General features: G+C 32.9%; 3 protein-coding genes across 4 annotated transcripts in view; all 3 read left to right on the top strand.

The window, feature by feature from the left end:
• Positions 1-13385, top strand: part of LOC134236474 (uncharacterized) — a 77449-nt gene that overhangs the window by 5089 nt on the left and 58975 nt on the right. The window lies entirely within an intron of this gene.
• LOC134236478 (complement C1q-like protein 2) overlaps positions 1-13385 on the top strand; it is a 67414-nt gene that overhangs the window by 15121 nt on the left and 38908 nt on the right. The gene's annotated exons all lie outside the window — the stretch shown is intronic.
• On the top strand, positions 9580-10924 carry LOC134236480 (complement C1q-like protein 2). The gene is made up of 2 exons (XM_062718664.1): positions 9580-9807; positions 10524-10924. Exons 1-2 carry the CDS (start codon positions 9645-9647, stop codon positions 10922-10924), a joined length of 564 nt encoding a protein of 187 aa, XP_062574648.1. The 5' UTR covers positions 9580-9644.

Below are 13385 nucleotides of genomic sequence, written 5' to 3'. Positions count from 1 at the left end.
AATAAGATGATATCTACCCTTAAAAGATTGCTTTAAAATTAGAACGTGGCATTTAATTTAATTTAATCAATATTTTATTATGTAAGTAAGATTACATTATTGGATTGGACATCAGGCATGGCCTATATAAGTCCTCTCCAAGGTCAAGGTTTCAAATGTTAAGAATTGACAATGATTTACAATGACGAAAAAATTTCCTTATAAGTTACATTAATTTATAGTAAAACATAATAAGATGATATCTACCCTTAAAAGATTGCTTTAAAATTAGAACGTGGCATGACCTTGACTCAAGGTCATTTCTCTCTGTCCGCAGCTCCGACGGAAGACCTACTCGTTGCTTTGCAACGAGCTCGGCTCTAGTTATTTTAATATTTTGTTAAGTGATCTGATGTTTGGTGCTATTAAGAAATGTTTATCAATGTCAATTGTTTTTCATTTTCAGTGGACGTGAACTGTTTTGAATAATTTCAGAGAGGGATTCCTACGTATATCAAGGAAATATTAAAAAAATATTTCTCATATATTTGCATTTCAGTCGACATCAATAAAACCTTAGACGAGCTGATGGCGGAAGTCAAACAATCTAAATATGACCAATTGCAACTGTCTACTACCGTGTCGTCTCTAGAGGTGTTCCGAATGAATGTGACGAATAACATGTCTGGTAATAATCCAGTAATTAAAATAAGAATATTTTATATAAAGAGATGAGTTAAATAATACAGAGAGGTTTTAACAGGTGATCTTCTTCTTATCATACATGTATCCTGTATTAATCTGAGTCACCAGTATCAAACCTCGGGCTCTAGACATTATGCTGACATTAGTGTTTCGGGCAAAATACAGGGCATGAATTCATTTATTAGATATGAAGTAAAACATGCAATTATTCTTATTAAAGAAATGTAATTTTATCATCAGTTCCTTATAATAAATGATAAAATTCAGCTATTATGCAATATCATTTTTAACATCATATGAATTAAAATTACCAGGTATGTGCGGAATGGTATTATTTAGCGTGTTAGAAAAGTTTTCTTTAAAAGTCACGTGGTTATATAGGGTATAAATAGTAAGATCATGCGGTAGCACGGCACTCTAAGCTCGCTCGCTAGGATTTCAAGATTACATGTAGTAAGGCTGATAGTGATGCAACTGAGTGCAATGAATTTGGGCTATACAGTTGTATTTATTAAAATGGTTATGTGTTTGCAATATATAATTAAATAAATCACTAGTGAGCAGCTTACCTACTTAAAATGTGTTGTGATTTATTCATTAAGCACTTCAATAATTCATATTAGGACGAACGAAGAGAGAGAGAATATAATGATGAATATGAATGACCGATTGCACATTCTAGTATATCACATTTGCCGTAGTCTTAATTCAAGTTCATTTAATCACAGATGATGACAAGAGTTGTGTTTTAAGAAAGGCAAATTCATAGGTTTTCCTAGGAAAGGAGAACGAAACTTCAAATTTGTAATTCTTTTAAAAATCCTCCAATTCCAATAATTAATATTTTTTATTGATCGAACACAATTTGAAATAATTTAAAAACCTTACATCTTGAGTTGAATGATTTGGGACATTTAACATCAATCCAGTCAATTGTATTTGTAGGTAAGTCAAAGAATGTAGCCTTTTCTGCCTCAGTGTCCTCCAGCAGTTCTTCCTGGAACAGTGGAACGCTCGTTTTTCCTCGTGCTATCACAAATGAAGGGAATGGATACAACCCAAGTAACGGAATATTTACTGCTCCTGTTGGAGGAACGTACGTCTTCTTCGTGAATGTTCAGAGCTACAATACAAATGATATTTATGTAGACATTGTGTTGAATGGATCAACAAAAGTCAGAGCGATGGCCTATAGTTATAGTGGCAATCCTGATTATTACGACGCGGGTCCCAATCTGGTGGTGCTGACTGTTCAGAAGGGAGACGCAGTGTGGGTCAGACACCAGTCTGGTAACGGTTATAACGGTGCCCCAATTGCCACTTTCTCCGGTTTTCTCTTATAATTAAATTTGTAACAAGCTCAGTATGTTTACAATGAACATTGGCTATACAACAATGCTGTGTATATAAATAAAGTACAGCATCAATAAAAAAAATATGTCTCCACATGCTCACTTAATTTGCTTCAAGTTAGACTTTGTCCTAGCATCAATTTTATAAAAAAAAAAATGCAGCATTCTTGCGTATTATTTCATTGTATCTTGTGCAGATTGTGAATTTTAAAGAAAAGAAATATAATTAATTGTAGTAAAGGCAGACGTAGTTTTGTTGATTGTTATTTTTGCTACATTTAATTTCAATCAATATAGCTGGTCATGGGATTTAATAACATTGATATGGAAAAAATTTTAATGTATCATCAATAATGAAAAAAAAAAGAAAAGAAAAGTACCTGGCAGAATCGTACAAAAGAAATGAAGAGGAATTTTAAAATATTTTTTAGCAAATGTGTTCAAAATTTTAGGGCTTTCATTTGATTACGAGAAAAAAAGGACTGAGTGACCTTTCCAATATGGGACCAGAAGGCGAAAATTCTTCAAAAGTGCTTTGATGATTAAAAATGTTCATTTTTAATCCATGCACTATAGAAAGTTATATTAATAATAGGTAATTTTATTATAACGGTCAATGGAGCCAGAATGCAAAATCGTAGTGATTCATATCTAGTAAGAAATTATTTTGATAAGTCAAATTGCACAAAAAATGATCAAAACAACGTAAACAATATGCAACTTTTTATATTTTTATTACTGAGTATGATAAATACAGTGATTTGCTTTCAGTGTTGAGAATTACTGAGATTTACTTTGCTCATTGTTCCTGAAAATCTGAGGGCAATTTGATAATAGGTTAAGAGTTGGGGTACACATGTAGACGTCCGATATCAAATCACTTTTTGAGGTGTTCCTTTCTAGAGTACACAGTATTAATATTCATGGCCAGCTGCCGAAGCCATCTGTAGTTTTTTTGAATATTATTTTAAATTGTTCAATTACACTTCCCTAATTTGGTATTTAAATCTATACAAAAAAAATTAAAGGTCAGAAGATCAAATAGCAGAAATGTCCATTCGCAAGTAATGCACACATGAAAAAAAATATGAAAGCTTTGTCTCTTCTTTAGCAAGAGTTATGACCAAATGTTCAGTTCAATATTTTACTAGTGCAGGAAGTCAAAATCAGAGTAAATTCAGAAAGGACTTAAAACATTTAGTGCAACTAACTTAGTAAGCCTTTTGTATCATAAAAGTGGAAATATGTGCATAATTTCCTGATTATAAAGAAGTAAAAGTAAACAAAACTTATTAGATAAGACATGAGAACAAAACATTTTGAATGACAAGACATTCCCCCATATACTAACGAACATATTCCCATTGGACCCAGTGGATCCGTACTGATGACCGAAGAGACAGACCCCGATAGTGACAGACAGCTGATGGAATTGTTACTGCCATCAGTAAAAAAAACATCACCATTATCTGTTACACACATGTCCTTAACGAGGATATTAATTAATCTGATGGTGGTAGATATGTAAAGTTAGCTACTAGTAACTGGCTACTAGTAGCTGGCTACGAAAAGTAAGTAAAGTTGGCTACTAGTAACTGGCTACGACAAGTGGGTAAAGTTGGCAACTAGAAACTGGCTACTAGTAAATGACTTAAACCCTATAGAACCTTTTGTGTAAAATTATTCTATTTTGGAAAACAGATGTGGGTATTCTGAAGTAGCTGGATTTTTTTTTACATCCCTGATATCCACTGATATTGCTGGTAAAACAATGTCTTAGCTTTTCCACATGATCTGGCGCTGACATCACCAAGATGTCGTTAGTAATAAACTCAGCCATTTGTACCTTTTATGTAAAATTTTGCAATTTTGGGATAAAATGTTGTAGTATTGAAGTAACAGGATTTTTACATAGCTGATATCAACTGATATTGCTGATAAAAACAATTCCTTAGCTTTTCCATATGATCTGGCGTTGATATCACCAAGATATCGTTAGTAATAAACTCACTTACTAGTACCTTTAATGTAAAATTGTGCAATTTTGGGATACAAATGTTGATAATCATGAAGTAGCTGGAATTTTATATCGCTGATATCCACTAATATTAGTGATGAAAAATATCTCTAAGCTTTTCTCGATATTTGGCACTAAAGTTACCAAGATATCTTTAGAAATAAACTCAGCTACTAGTACTTTTTGTGTAAAATCTCTTAGATTTTACACAGAATGTTGCAATGAGGTTACCAAGATATCTACGAGGGGTGTTAGAAAAGTTCGCGGACAAGTTCTATTGTGAGCGCGCTATATCAACAAAACCGGTCAAACTTGGCAGATAAAATTTTTACCTTTTTTCTAATAAATATACAAGAATTTGGTGCTCTCCGGTGATTAATGAAAAATATACAGCTTTTTTATTTTGATAAAACTTGCTTCACGGAGCATGATACATTTTGGCACGTTTACATCACAAAGACACTTTATTAAAATTAAAAATTTCACAACTGTAGCGCAAAGAGATTCATGATATTTTACCTGCCGCTAAAGTATTCATGAAACGTCACTGGGAGACATTTTGAACTAAATTGGAGGGTATATGATTGCTTTAAAGCCGTTTATAAATGATCGATCAACGCGTAAAAACACAGCCAAAATTCGAAACGTCATTGAGCCTCGTGGAGCACTGCACTACGTAAAAATTGTGTATGCAGACTGGAAAATGTCTAAAAAGAGATTAAAATGTTCAAGATGTTGCCGGGAATTTCCTACACCTACAAAGGAAAAGTTTTCAAATGGTCGTAGCTTCTAAAGAATGGAAGGATTAACATTTTGAATGATGAACTCCATCGATACTTCAATACCCTGGTATCGCATGGACGTTGTATTGCGCCCATATGGTTTTGCATAGTTTCCATACCTGGTCGATTAACTGCATTGACTTTTTAAGATCTCAATAATATCCGAATCAGTACAAAAGACATTACAGAAGAAAAGTAACATTTCCTGAGATAGATATTCAACTTTAAAGTAGAAAAAAGATAAGAAAAATATGAAGAAATGAAAGATTTATAGAACTGGACAAAGCTTAACGGGTTGAAATTTGGTTGTCACGTCGCCTTATGTCAAGTGATTGCTCCGTGAATCCCATGACCTCATAGTAAAAATCGTTGTAAGTTTTCAAGAGTTTATAATATGAACCTGATTTTTTACATACCAATAAACAAAATGTAGGAATTTATTCAGACATAGGTCATGCTTCACAGTACACAACAGATTTTCCGTAATTCAATGTGTCCGCGAACTTTTCTAACGACCCTCGTATAGTAATAAACTCAGCTTCTAGTACCTTTTGTGTAAAATTATGCTATTTTGGGATACAAATGTTGATATTCTTGAAGTACATGGATGATATTATCGCTTATATCCACTGATATTGCTTATAAAAAAATATCTCTTATTTTTTCCACATGATCTGGCGCTAATATCACCAAGATATCGTTAGTAATAAACTCAGCTTCAAGTACCATTTGTGTCAAAGTGTGAAATTTTGGGATACAAATGTTCATAGTACTGAAGTAGCCGGATTTTTACTTAGTTGATATCTATTAATATTGCTGATAAAAACTAAGCTTTTCCACATGATTTGGTACTGAAGCTACCAAGATATCGTTAGTAATAAACTCAGCTAATAGTACCTTTTATGTTAAATTATGAAATTTGTAATACAAATGTTGATATTATTGAAGTAGCTGGATATATTTTAATCGCTGATATCCACTGATATTGCTGATAAAAACAATGTCTAAGTATTTCCACATAATCTGGCGCTGCAATTACCAAGATATATATAGTAATAAACTCAGCTACTAAGTACCTTTTGGTAACGGTTATTACAGCAGTGGCCCTATAACCACCTTCTCTGGTTTCCTGTTATAGCTTGAATTATTTCGGCAGAGCCTCTCGTTTTGTACTTTTTAGTAAGTGACAGAATTATGAAAATATACTTTGTCAAAAATTTTTCAATTATTTCGACAAGAGAATATTATTAAACATTTTATGAATGCTTCGTGTCGGAAGTTCATAATCATAAGTTGATACTGTAGTCATGTAGGTTGTTGTCATCATTTTCACGAATCCTGCAGGGCTGATACGGATCAATATCACACCTTTAGTAAAAATCTAGTGTATACATGTACAAAGAAACCCAAACCGTATAAGACAACAGACCGACGGTGTACATGTAGTCTGTGCATGATTATTTTCTTATTTTCATCTCCACTTAATGTGTTCTGTATATTTTATTACTAACTATGTAATAAACATATTAAAACATACCTTTTTCCACATCACATTCTATATCAGCCCTCGACCAATATCAGCCCTCGGGCCTTCGGCTCTCTGGCTGATATTGGTGACTCGGGCTAATTCAGGATGTGATATGGAAAAGGGTATGTTTAATTCTCTATATATTTCATTTAGTCAATATTTTTTTTAACAATTGTATTTAAGGAATGAATTTAATAGCTACCCATTTTATACGGTAGTATAAACTGGGTTGGGGCAGTTTACGCTTTATAAACCTCGAAGGGTTTATAAAAAAGCGTAAACTGTTCCAACCCAGTTTATACCGTATAAAATGGGTAGCTATTAAATTCATTCCTTATAATTTAATTTTCATTCAATTGATGTAAGAAAAAAAGATGATTGTTCCAACAAACTGACTTCAGTTTGTACACAATTTGAATGTAACGTCAGGCGGATTGATACGTTTTTGATGCGCGTCATTGTGACGTAGGCAACCCATTTTATACGATATAAAATAATTTTTTTATTCAATCAAATACATCTTTACAACCAGAATTAAATTATTTTACAATAAATCTAGTGTATATCGCTTGTTTATTTTTATTAAAAATCAGAATGTAATTTTGTCTCAAGATATTTGAATATATAACTTAAAGTTATAGTCAGGCAAAATGTATCTGTAAATCTTCATTTTTCATGAACAAACAGAGTAGAAAAGAATATATAAGAACAAAGCATTGAAAAATGCTGTATACATGGTCATTTATCATCTGTTTGAGAGATAAGTAAGTCTAAGTTCAGAATCTGTCTTAGATTATCTCTTTTAGTACTAGTAGCATACAAGTACATGTAGTTGACCACTCTTAGAATTAGTTACATCTTTAAATAAGCTAAAAGCAGGTGACACATGCGTTCCTTGGAACACTCTAGCTTAATTCAAACCTATGGCCTGATATTCTCTTGTTGAGTAAACCTTTGGTTTCTCTAATATGAATTAGTTCAGATCCGCATAGTCTACATTCAATATAACTCATTCGGAGTCATATTTTCACCGGCCTTAGTATAAAAACTTTGTCCAGTAAGGTTGCTATAAAAGAAAATTTTTTTTATATCAAAATATCGCTATGTTTTGTAGATTATTTGAAAATGGAACTAATAAGGTCTGAAAATGACTTTTTAAAATATTTTGGATTGAAACCTCACAATCTTTGATTTTGCACATTGTGTCGTTTATATAGTTACCCCAGTTTATTTCTTCACAATCATTTAAACATTGGTTCAGTTGAATAAATGCTAATAGCCTTTAATCAAATGATAAAATGATAATTGTTGTCCGTTTTATTAATAATTGTCTGTAACTTTGATCCGCCAACCATTACCACCACCATATCTCTGTTTTGCTTAGTCACTGCTTTTTATCGAAAACAGTAGTCTTTCAATCATATTTACATTGTAATATTAATAGAGGAGTATGTATGAACTTTAGTGCAACTTTTCGGAGTTTATTTGTAAAATTAATTAAGAGTAAGTTTAGATTTGACTACAGATAACTTGGTCTACTTAATCAATACAAAAACAGTCCAGGCGAGTTTGACCGGTCGACAGGGAATGCTAACTCCTCATAGGTACCTTATTCTTCCACCAAAGTTTCTCGACGAATCTGTTTTCTGCTCTGTTCACAAATCAGTATTGTTGTTTTAAATGGAGATCGATCACTTTTAGTTATCTTATAGTTTTCATATTGCCATAGCTAATAAATGTTCCTTTTAAGAAAAATGATGCGGAGACTTACTTTTTTGTTTTATAGATGAAATATCACAGGATGTATTTTCATGAACTTTTCCTAATGTATTCAATAACGAATATATTTTCCTTAAAAAAAAAAAAAAAAACAACCAAGAACGAATTTACATATTCCCCATACTTTTATACTCAGTAATGTAAAAGGTACAGATATCGAACATTGATCGATCTAAAAATCCGAAATCTGATCAGAATCAGAATCTTTTTGTGCATTATCAATTTGGTAAAACTGGTTTAACTATAAAAGCACAAAACATGGGCAAACTGACCATTGAGGAAGGAGGGATAGCCATTGGAATGATGCTATCTGGATCATTCTTACAACACGTTTTACTCACTTTTATTTCAGTGTTTATTTTTTCCTCGATATTACTTTTTAAAAAATTAACAGCCAGTATTCGGTAAAAACCAATTAAAACATATTTTTCTATAGGTTGTGCGTCATTTTCATCGCAAACTTATCACGATTTGAAAGGTCTGAAGGTCTGAAAATGATCTGTAAAACAAAGTTTAATCTAACCGGTAGTGATTTGGATCTTTGTCTGAGGTCAAGGTTTCGCGTCACAACTAGATTAAAAGATTATTACATGGTCCTGTACTACTTTAGACCAACAACTTCAACGGTAAGAAAATGGCAACATAATGGTGCTCATGGCATTCCAATATCTTCTTAAACACTCTGAAGCATCCTTAAAGAGGGACACTTACGTGCGAAATGCCCAAGAGTATTGACCAAAAGGCATCTTTGTTATGCTCTGGCCTGCCAAACCCCGGATCTGAATCCAGTTGCACACATTTGGGATTTTTAAGGGGAATTTAACCCCCTCCACACAATTTTAACGGTTTAGAAAAATCCTTGCAGTGTGGCAGCAGATGGGTCAATCTCTTATTCAGGGGTACATTGTATCATGAAAAAAGGGTGTCTTTCATTAATTAGAGCGAGTGGTGGTCTCACTCCATAGAAATTATTTTATGTGAATTTTCGTTTGGAAGGTACATCATGTCCTGGACGCTTTGCTTTAAAATCTGACGAGATACTTACATGAAATTTACGCAACATCGAACTGAAATATGCCTCATTAACCATGAATTAAAGAAATTATTTATTGAATGTATTTGTTCTTTATAAACTTAAAATGTTAGGCCAGTACTTAGAAGTTTGGTTCAATATGTAAACAATACCTCGTTGTCCTCTTGTTATAAAAATTATTGACTGTATTAACAACTAGTAATAGATACTGGTTATTTGCAATTTTTGAGTTTTTGGACAGAGGAAGGGTTATAAATGCAGGACGTAGCAAATTTTGATTTTGAAAAAGTATTGTTCAATTTCCTCGATTACAGTTCTTTGTAAACAATAGTATAGAAACCGTCCAAATCCTTTTAAATGTCCCGAAGAATAATCTGGGATCCTGTATGTATGATGTAAAGATTTTGGAAATTTAAATGTCCCAGAGTCAAAAACCTGTCCTATCTTGAAATTCTATTCCATTATCGACATGTTAAGAGAAGCTCTTCTAGGCGTATGTCTTGCTTTCCTCATTACGTACATAATTCTGACTGAGAAGAGGATTGATAGCTTAACTTCATCAAATACAGATCTGAGAAAGAAAGTGGAACACCTCATCAATGCGAATCAGAACTTGTTAAAAGGATTTGAGGGTAGGTAATCATATTCTCCTTCTGGAACACCAATATATCGATATATAATCAGTTATGATATAAAATGTTACTTCATCTTGTCATTATACTAAAAATGAATATCCATCAAGAATTGCTGATTAAACTCCACAAGTTCAAACATGACGATTATCAAAAAGACACGTTGTTTTAATTTTTAGATATTTAAATGTGCTATTAAAAGAATATATTATTAATCTTAACATGGAATTTTCATTGAAACAATTATTTGGTATTCTTACTGGACTTTTTCGAAAAGCACTGACTTTACAGTTGACTGTTTACTTGGACATTTAAACCTGAGCATCTACATCAACGGCGGTCCGGAATTGTTAGAGGATAAGAAAACCTTTCTAGTTGTCATAGTAATGGTGTTAGGGGCACTTATGTGTAAAGGCCTGGATTTGAAGGTAGGATGGTTGTCATTTTCTTCAAGGACAACTTTTCTGTGCTTTGAAATAGCCCGTTATCTTCGTTGAATTGAATATTGAGCTTAATATCTATATCGTGAAAGAGCTTTCACACTCTGTCCTAGTGTGAGCGTAACTCGTCAACTGTAAAAGTCAGCGCTTCTCGTAAAAGCCCATTAAGAACAATATATAATGACCATTTTTCCCTATTGTCGAATACAATGATTTTTTTCTATAGCACTGATTTCTCTATACGATAACTACCTCGACATTATTTCTATTTTTTAGACTCGTCAAAGAATGTTGCCTTTACAGCTGGTACGACAGGTGCGGGAGGTACCGGAAGCGGAAGTACACTAGTATTTCCTGTGGTCATCAATAACGTTGGAGGTGGATACGACCCAAGTACAGGGATCTTTACCGCCCCTACAGCTGGACAGTACGTCTTTTACATTAGTGCTCAGGGCTATAGTAGTGACACATTGTATGTATCTATTGTACATAACGGAGGAGCCAAGGTAATGACAATGTCTGACGGGGGACGGGGTAAAGATTTCTACGATTCTGGATCTAACCTAGTGACACTGAATCTTCAACAAGGAGACCAAGTGTGGGCAAGATGTCATAGTGGGTCAAATTATTACAGCGAGGGAATACCCATTACAACGTTTTCCGGTTTTCTAGTTTAATAAATCTCTTTGTGTCCAGTGAATATCAGAAAGTTTTAAAGTTTTCAATCTGTCCTCAGTGGAAGTTGGACATTTGCCAGAATTCGAGGAACTTTTAAGAGCAAGTTTGCACTAAAATAAAGTACTACGTGTATAGATTTTTGAATGCCATTTAGTGTTGATTTGCTAATTCGGTTGGCGACGAAGCATATTGTACAAAACGTGTGCAAAAATAATGATAAATTAGATACTCGCTCGTCAATTAAGACATTTCAGTTTCGAAAAATCAGAGGTTATAAACTTCATGACGCTTCACGCCTGCATATTTCACGAAGTGCTTTGTAGTACATGTTGCTCATGAACTTTCAAAAATAAAATTCATACCTGATATTTAAGAGCCATTCTCTGTAATGACTTGAAATTTTATATAGGAGCTGTGGCACGCATAGTCTCAGAATTTCTCCAAACTCTCTATAAGAAAAGTCATTGATACCCTAAACTGAAATCAGGCAAAAATTGGTTGCTATGCTCTATAGTTACCATGGCAACATGTCTTTAAGTTCGAAAAATGGCAATTTTTAACATGTTTAGAGCCCCATAGTTAACATTTGCGGCAAAGCAAACTATTGGCGATGACTGTTTCCAAAATTAGAAGGTCAGATGTCTCAAATGCATGATAAACATGTTTGGTAAATCAACTATTACAAACGTTACTATGGTAACAAATGTATTCAAAAGTAAAAAAAAATATTCATTGAATTTTATAAAGTCATACACGTAAAAATAAAAAGCAATTATAGGATAAAATGTGACCAAATAACAGAAAAAAGAGCCTTGAAACATATACCAAGAACAAAATATGATATTTCATTTTGGTTGGCAATGGTTGCCAAGGTTTTTATACCACAGAGAGCCTTCAAAGTAACATTCTGTATGTTTAAATCTGATCCTATCTTTTAAAAAAGCACATTTCCTTATAACTAATGATCAATTTTTAAAGATGTAGGTGTGCTCCTAGTTTTCCCATTTGAAAAAATTCAGATTAGATTCTTTAAGTAGAGCGTTGCTATGGAAATAAGCAGAAAATATATGCTTAAAAACCTTAAAAATATCTTCTTTCCTTGGATACGTACCCTTAAATGTAGATTCCCAAAACTTTTATGATTGATATTTATTAACAGCTTACCTGACTTTTAATTTTGACTATCATCCAATCTCTAAGTGGATGCAAGAAGTTGGCACACAGGGTTTAATATTGATATAAAGTTCACAAAATCGAACATTTTCCCTTCTTGGTAACCATAGCAACAGTGTTGTTTTCTTCATCAAATTTTATCAATATATGATATTCAACTTCAGTTCTAACAGATAAGAACAATTCAAACTGAGTCCTTTAATTTGTTCCTTGATTATATGGCAATTTAATTCTTAATACAGCGAAAAATAATTCACTTTTAAGCACTGGTACTTTGTTTCCATGGTAACACTGCAAAGTAATAATTATACCCAATTTTTCTTATGGTTTTGGTGTTGCAAGGTCCTAAGGATGCATATTTGCCAGTCTTGAATTTTCATGTTTTTCCTCAAGACAGTAGCATTAACCCAATCTTAGTTACTAGTTTTGCATGGTTACACTGTGTTACCATGGCAACCATAAAAGTTATTTATAGAATAATATTGCTTATACCTATATACTTAAGGTCAAATATTTTCATTGTTTTTCTTGAGTCATTGATTGAGTTTGAGCATATAACACCTATCATTAGTGAATACGGAGTGTTTTTCAGCATATTTCAGCATTTTAAATGTATTCCAAATGTACCCTTGGTAACCACTTACTTAAAGATATATTCTAAACAGTTTCTTTACAGTATAAGTGACATCAAGGTGTCATGTTTTTGTGAGAATGGTTTGTTTCCTTTTTCTAGTTTTTATTAAGCCACAGTCAAGATTTAAAGTGGCTGAAAATCTCGATTTTTCAAACTTTTCCGGCTGTTGCCATAGCAACCGAGACACATAGCAACGAAATTTTGTTTGATATTTGTTTCTGGTGTCAAGTACTAAGCATGGGTGAAGTTTCATCAAAATCGGTGACCATGCGTGGCAACGAAGTTCAAGTGGTTACAGAGAATGGCTATTTAAAAATTACTTACAACACATTGTATTACTTGCCACAACACTTCATGAACTATCATTTGAAAAAAAAAACACCCAGTTTTAACCAAGTCAGCAGCAAAATATGCTTGTTCATGAGAAATGATCATTTTTGTACTTTATATGGAGAAATTAGGGGGAATTAAACAGAATTTTAAAAGTTAGATATTAAAGACTGAATGTAATATACAAACATGTACCTGAATACATGTACGTAATGATCTGTTTGACAGATTGTTTTCGATTACATCCTTTTCAATCAAAATGGAACTCGTACATATAATGACATTGTCAGTGTTATTTGTAAAATTATATTGTTGAAAACCAC

This window comes from Saccostrea cucullata, unplaced genomic scaffold (genome assembly GCF_032062105.1).
Source record: "Saccostrea cucullata isolate Sc308-1 unplaced genomic scaffold, CSIRO_AGI_Scuc_v1 ctg424, whole genome shotgun sequence".
Taxonomy (NCBI): domain Eukaryota; kingdom Metazoa; phylum Mollusca; class Bivalvia; order Ostreida; family Ostreidae; genus Saccostrea; species Saccostrea cuccullata.
The sequence above is the reverse complement of the archived record's forward strand: the minus strand, read 5'-3'. Positions and strand labels throughout refer to the sequence as shown.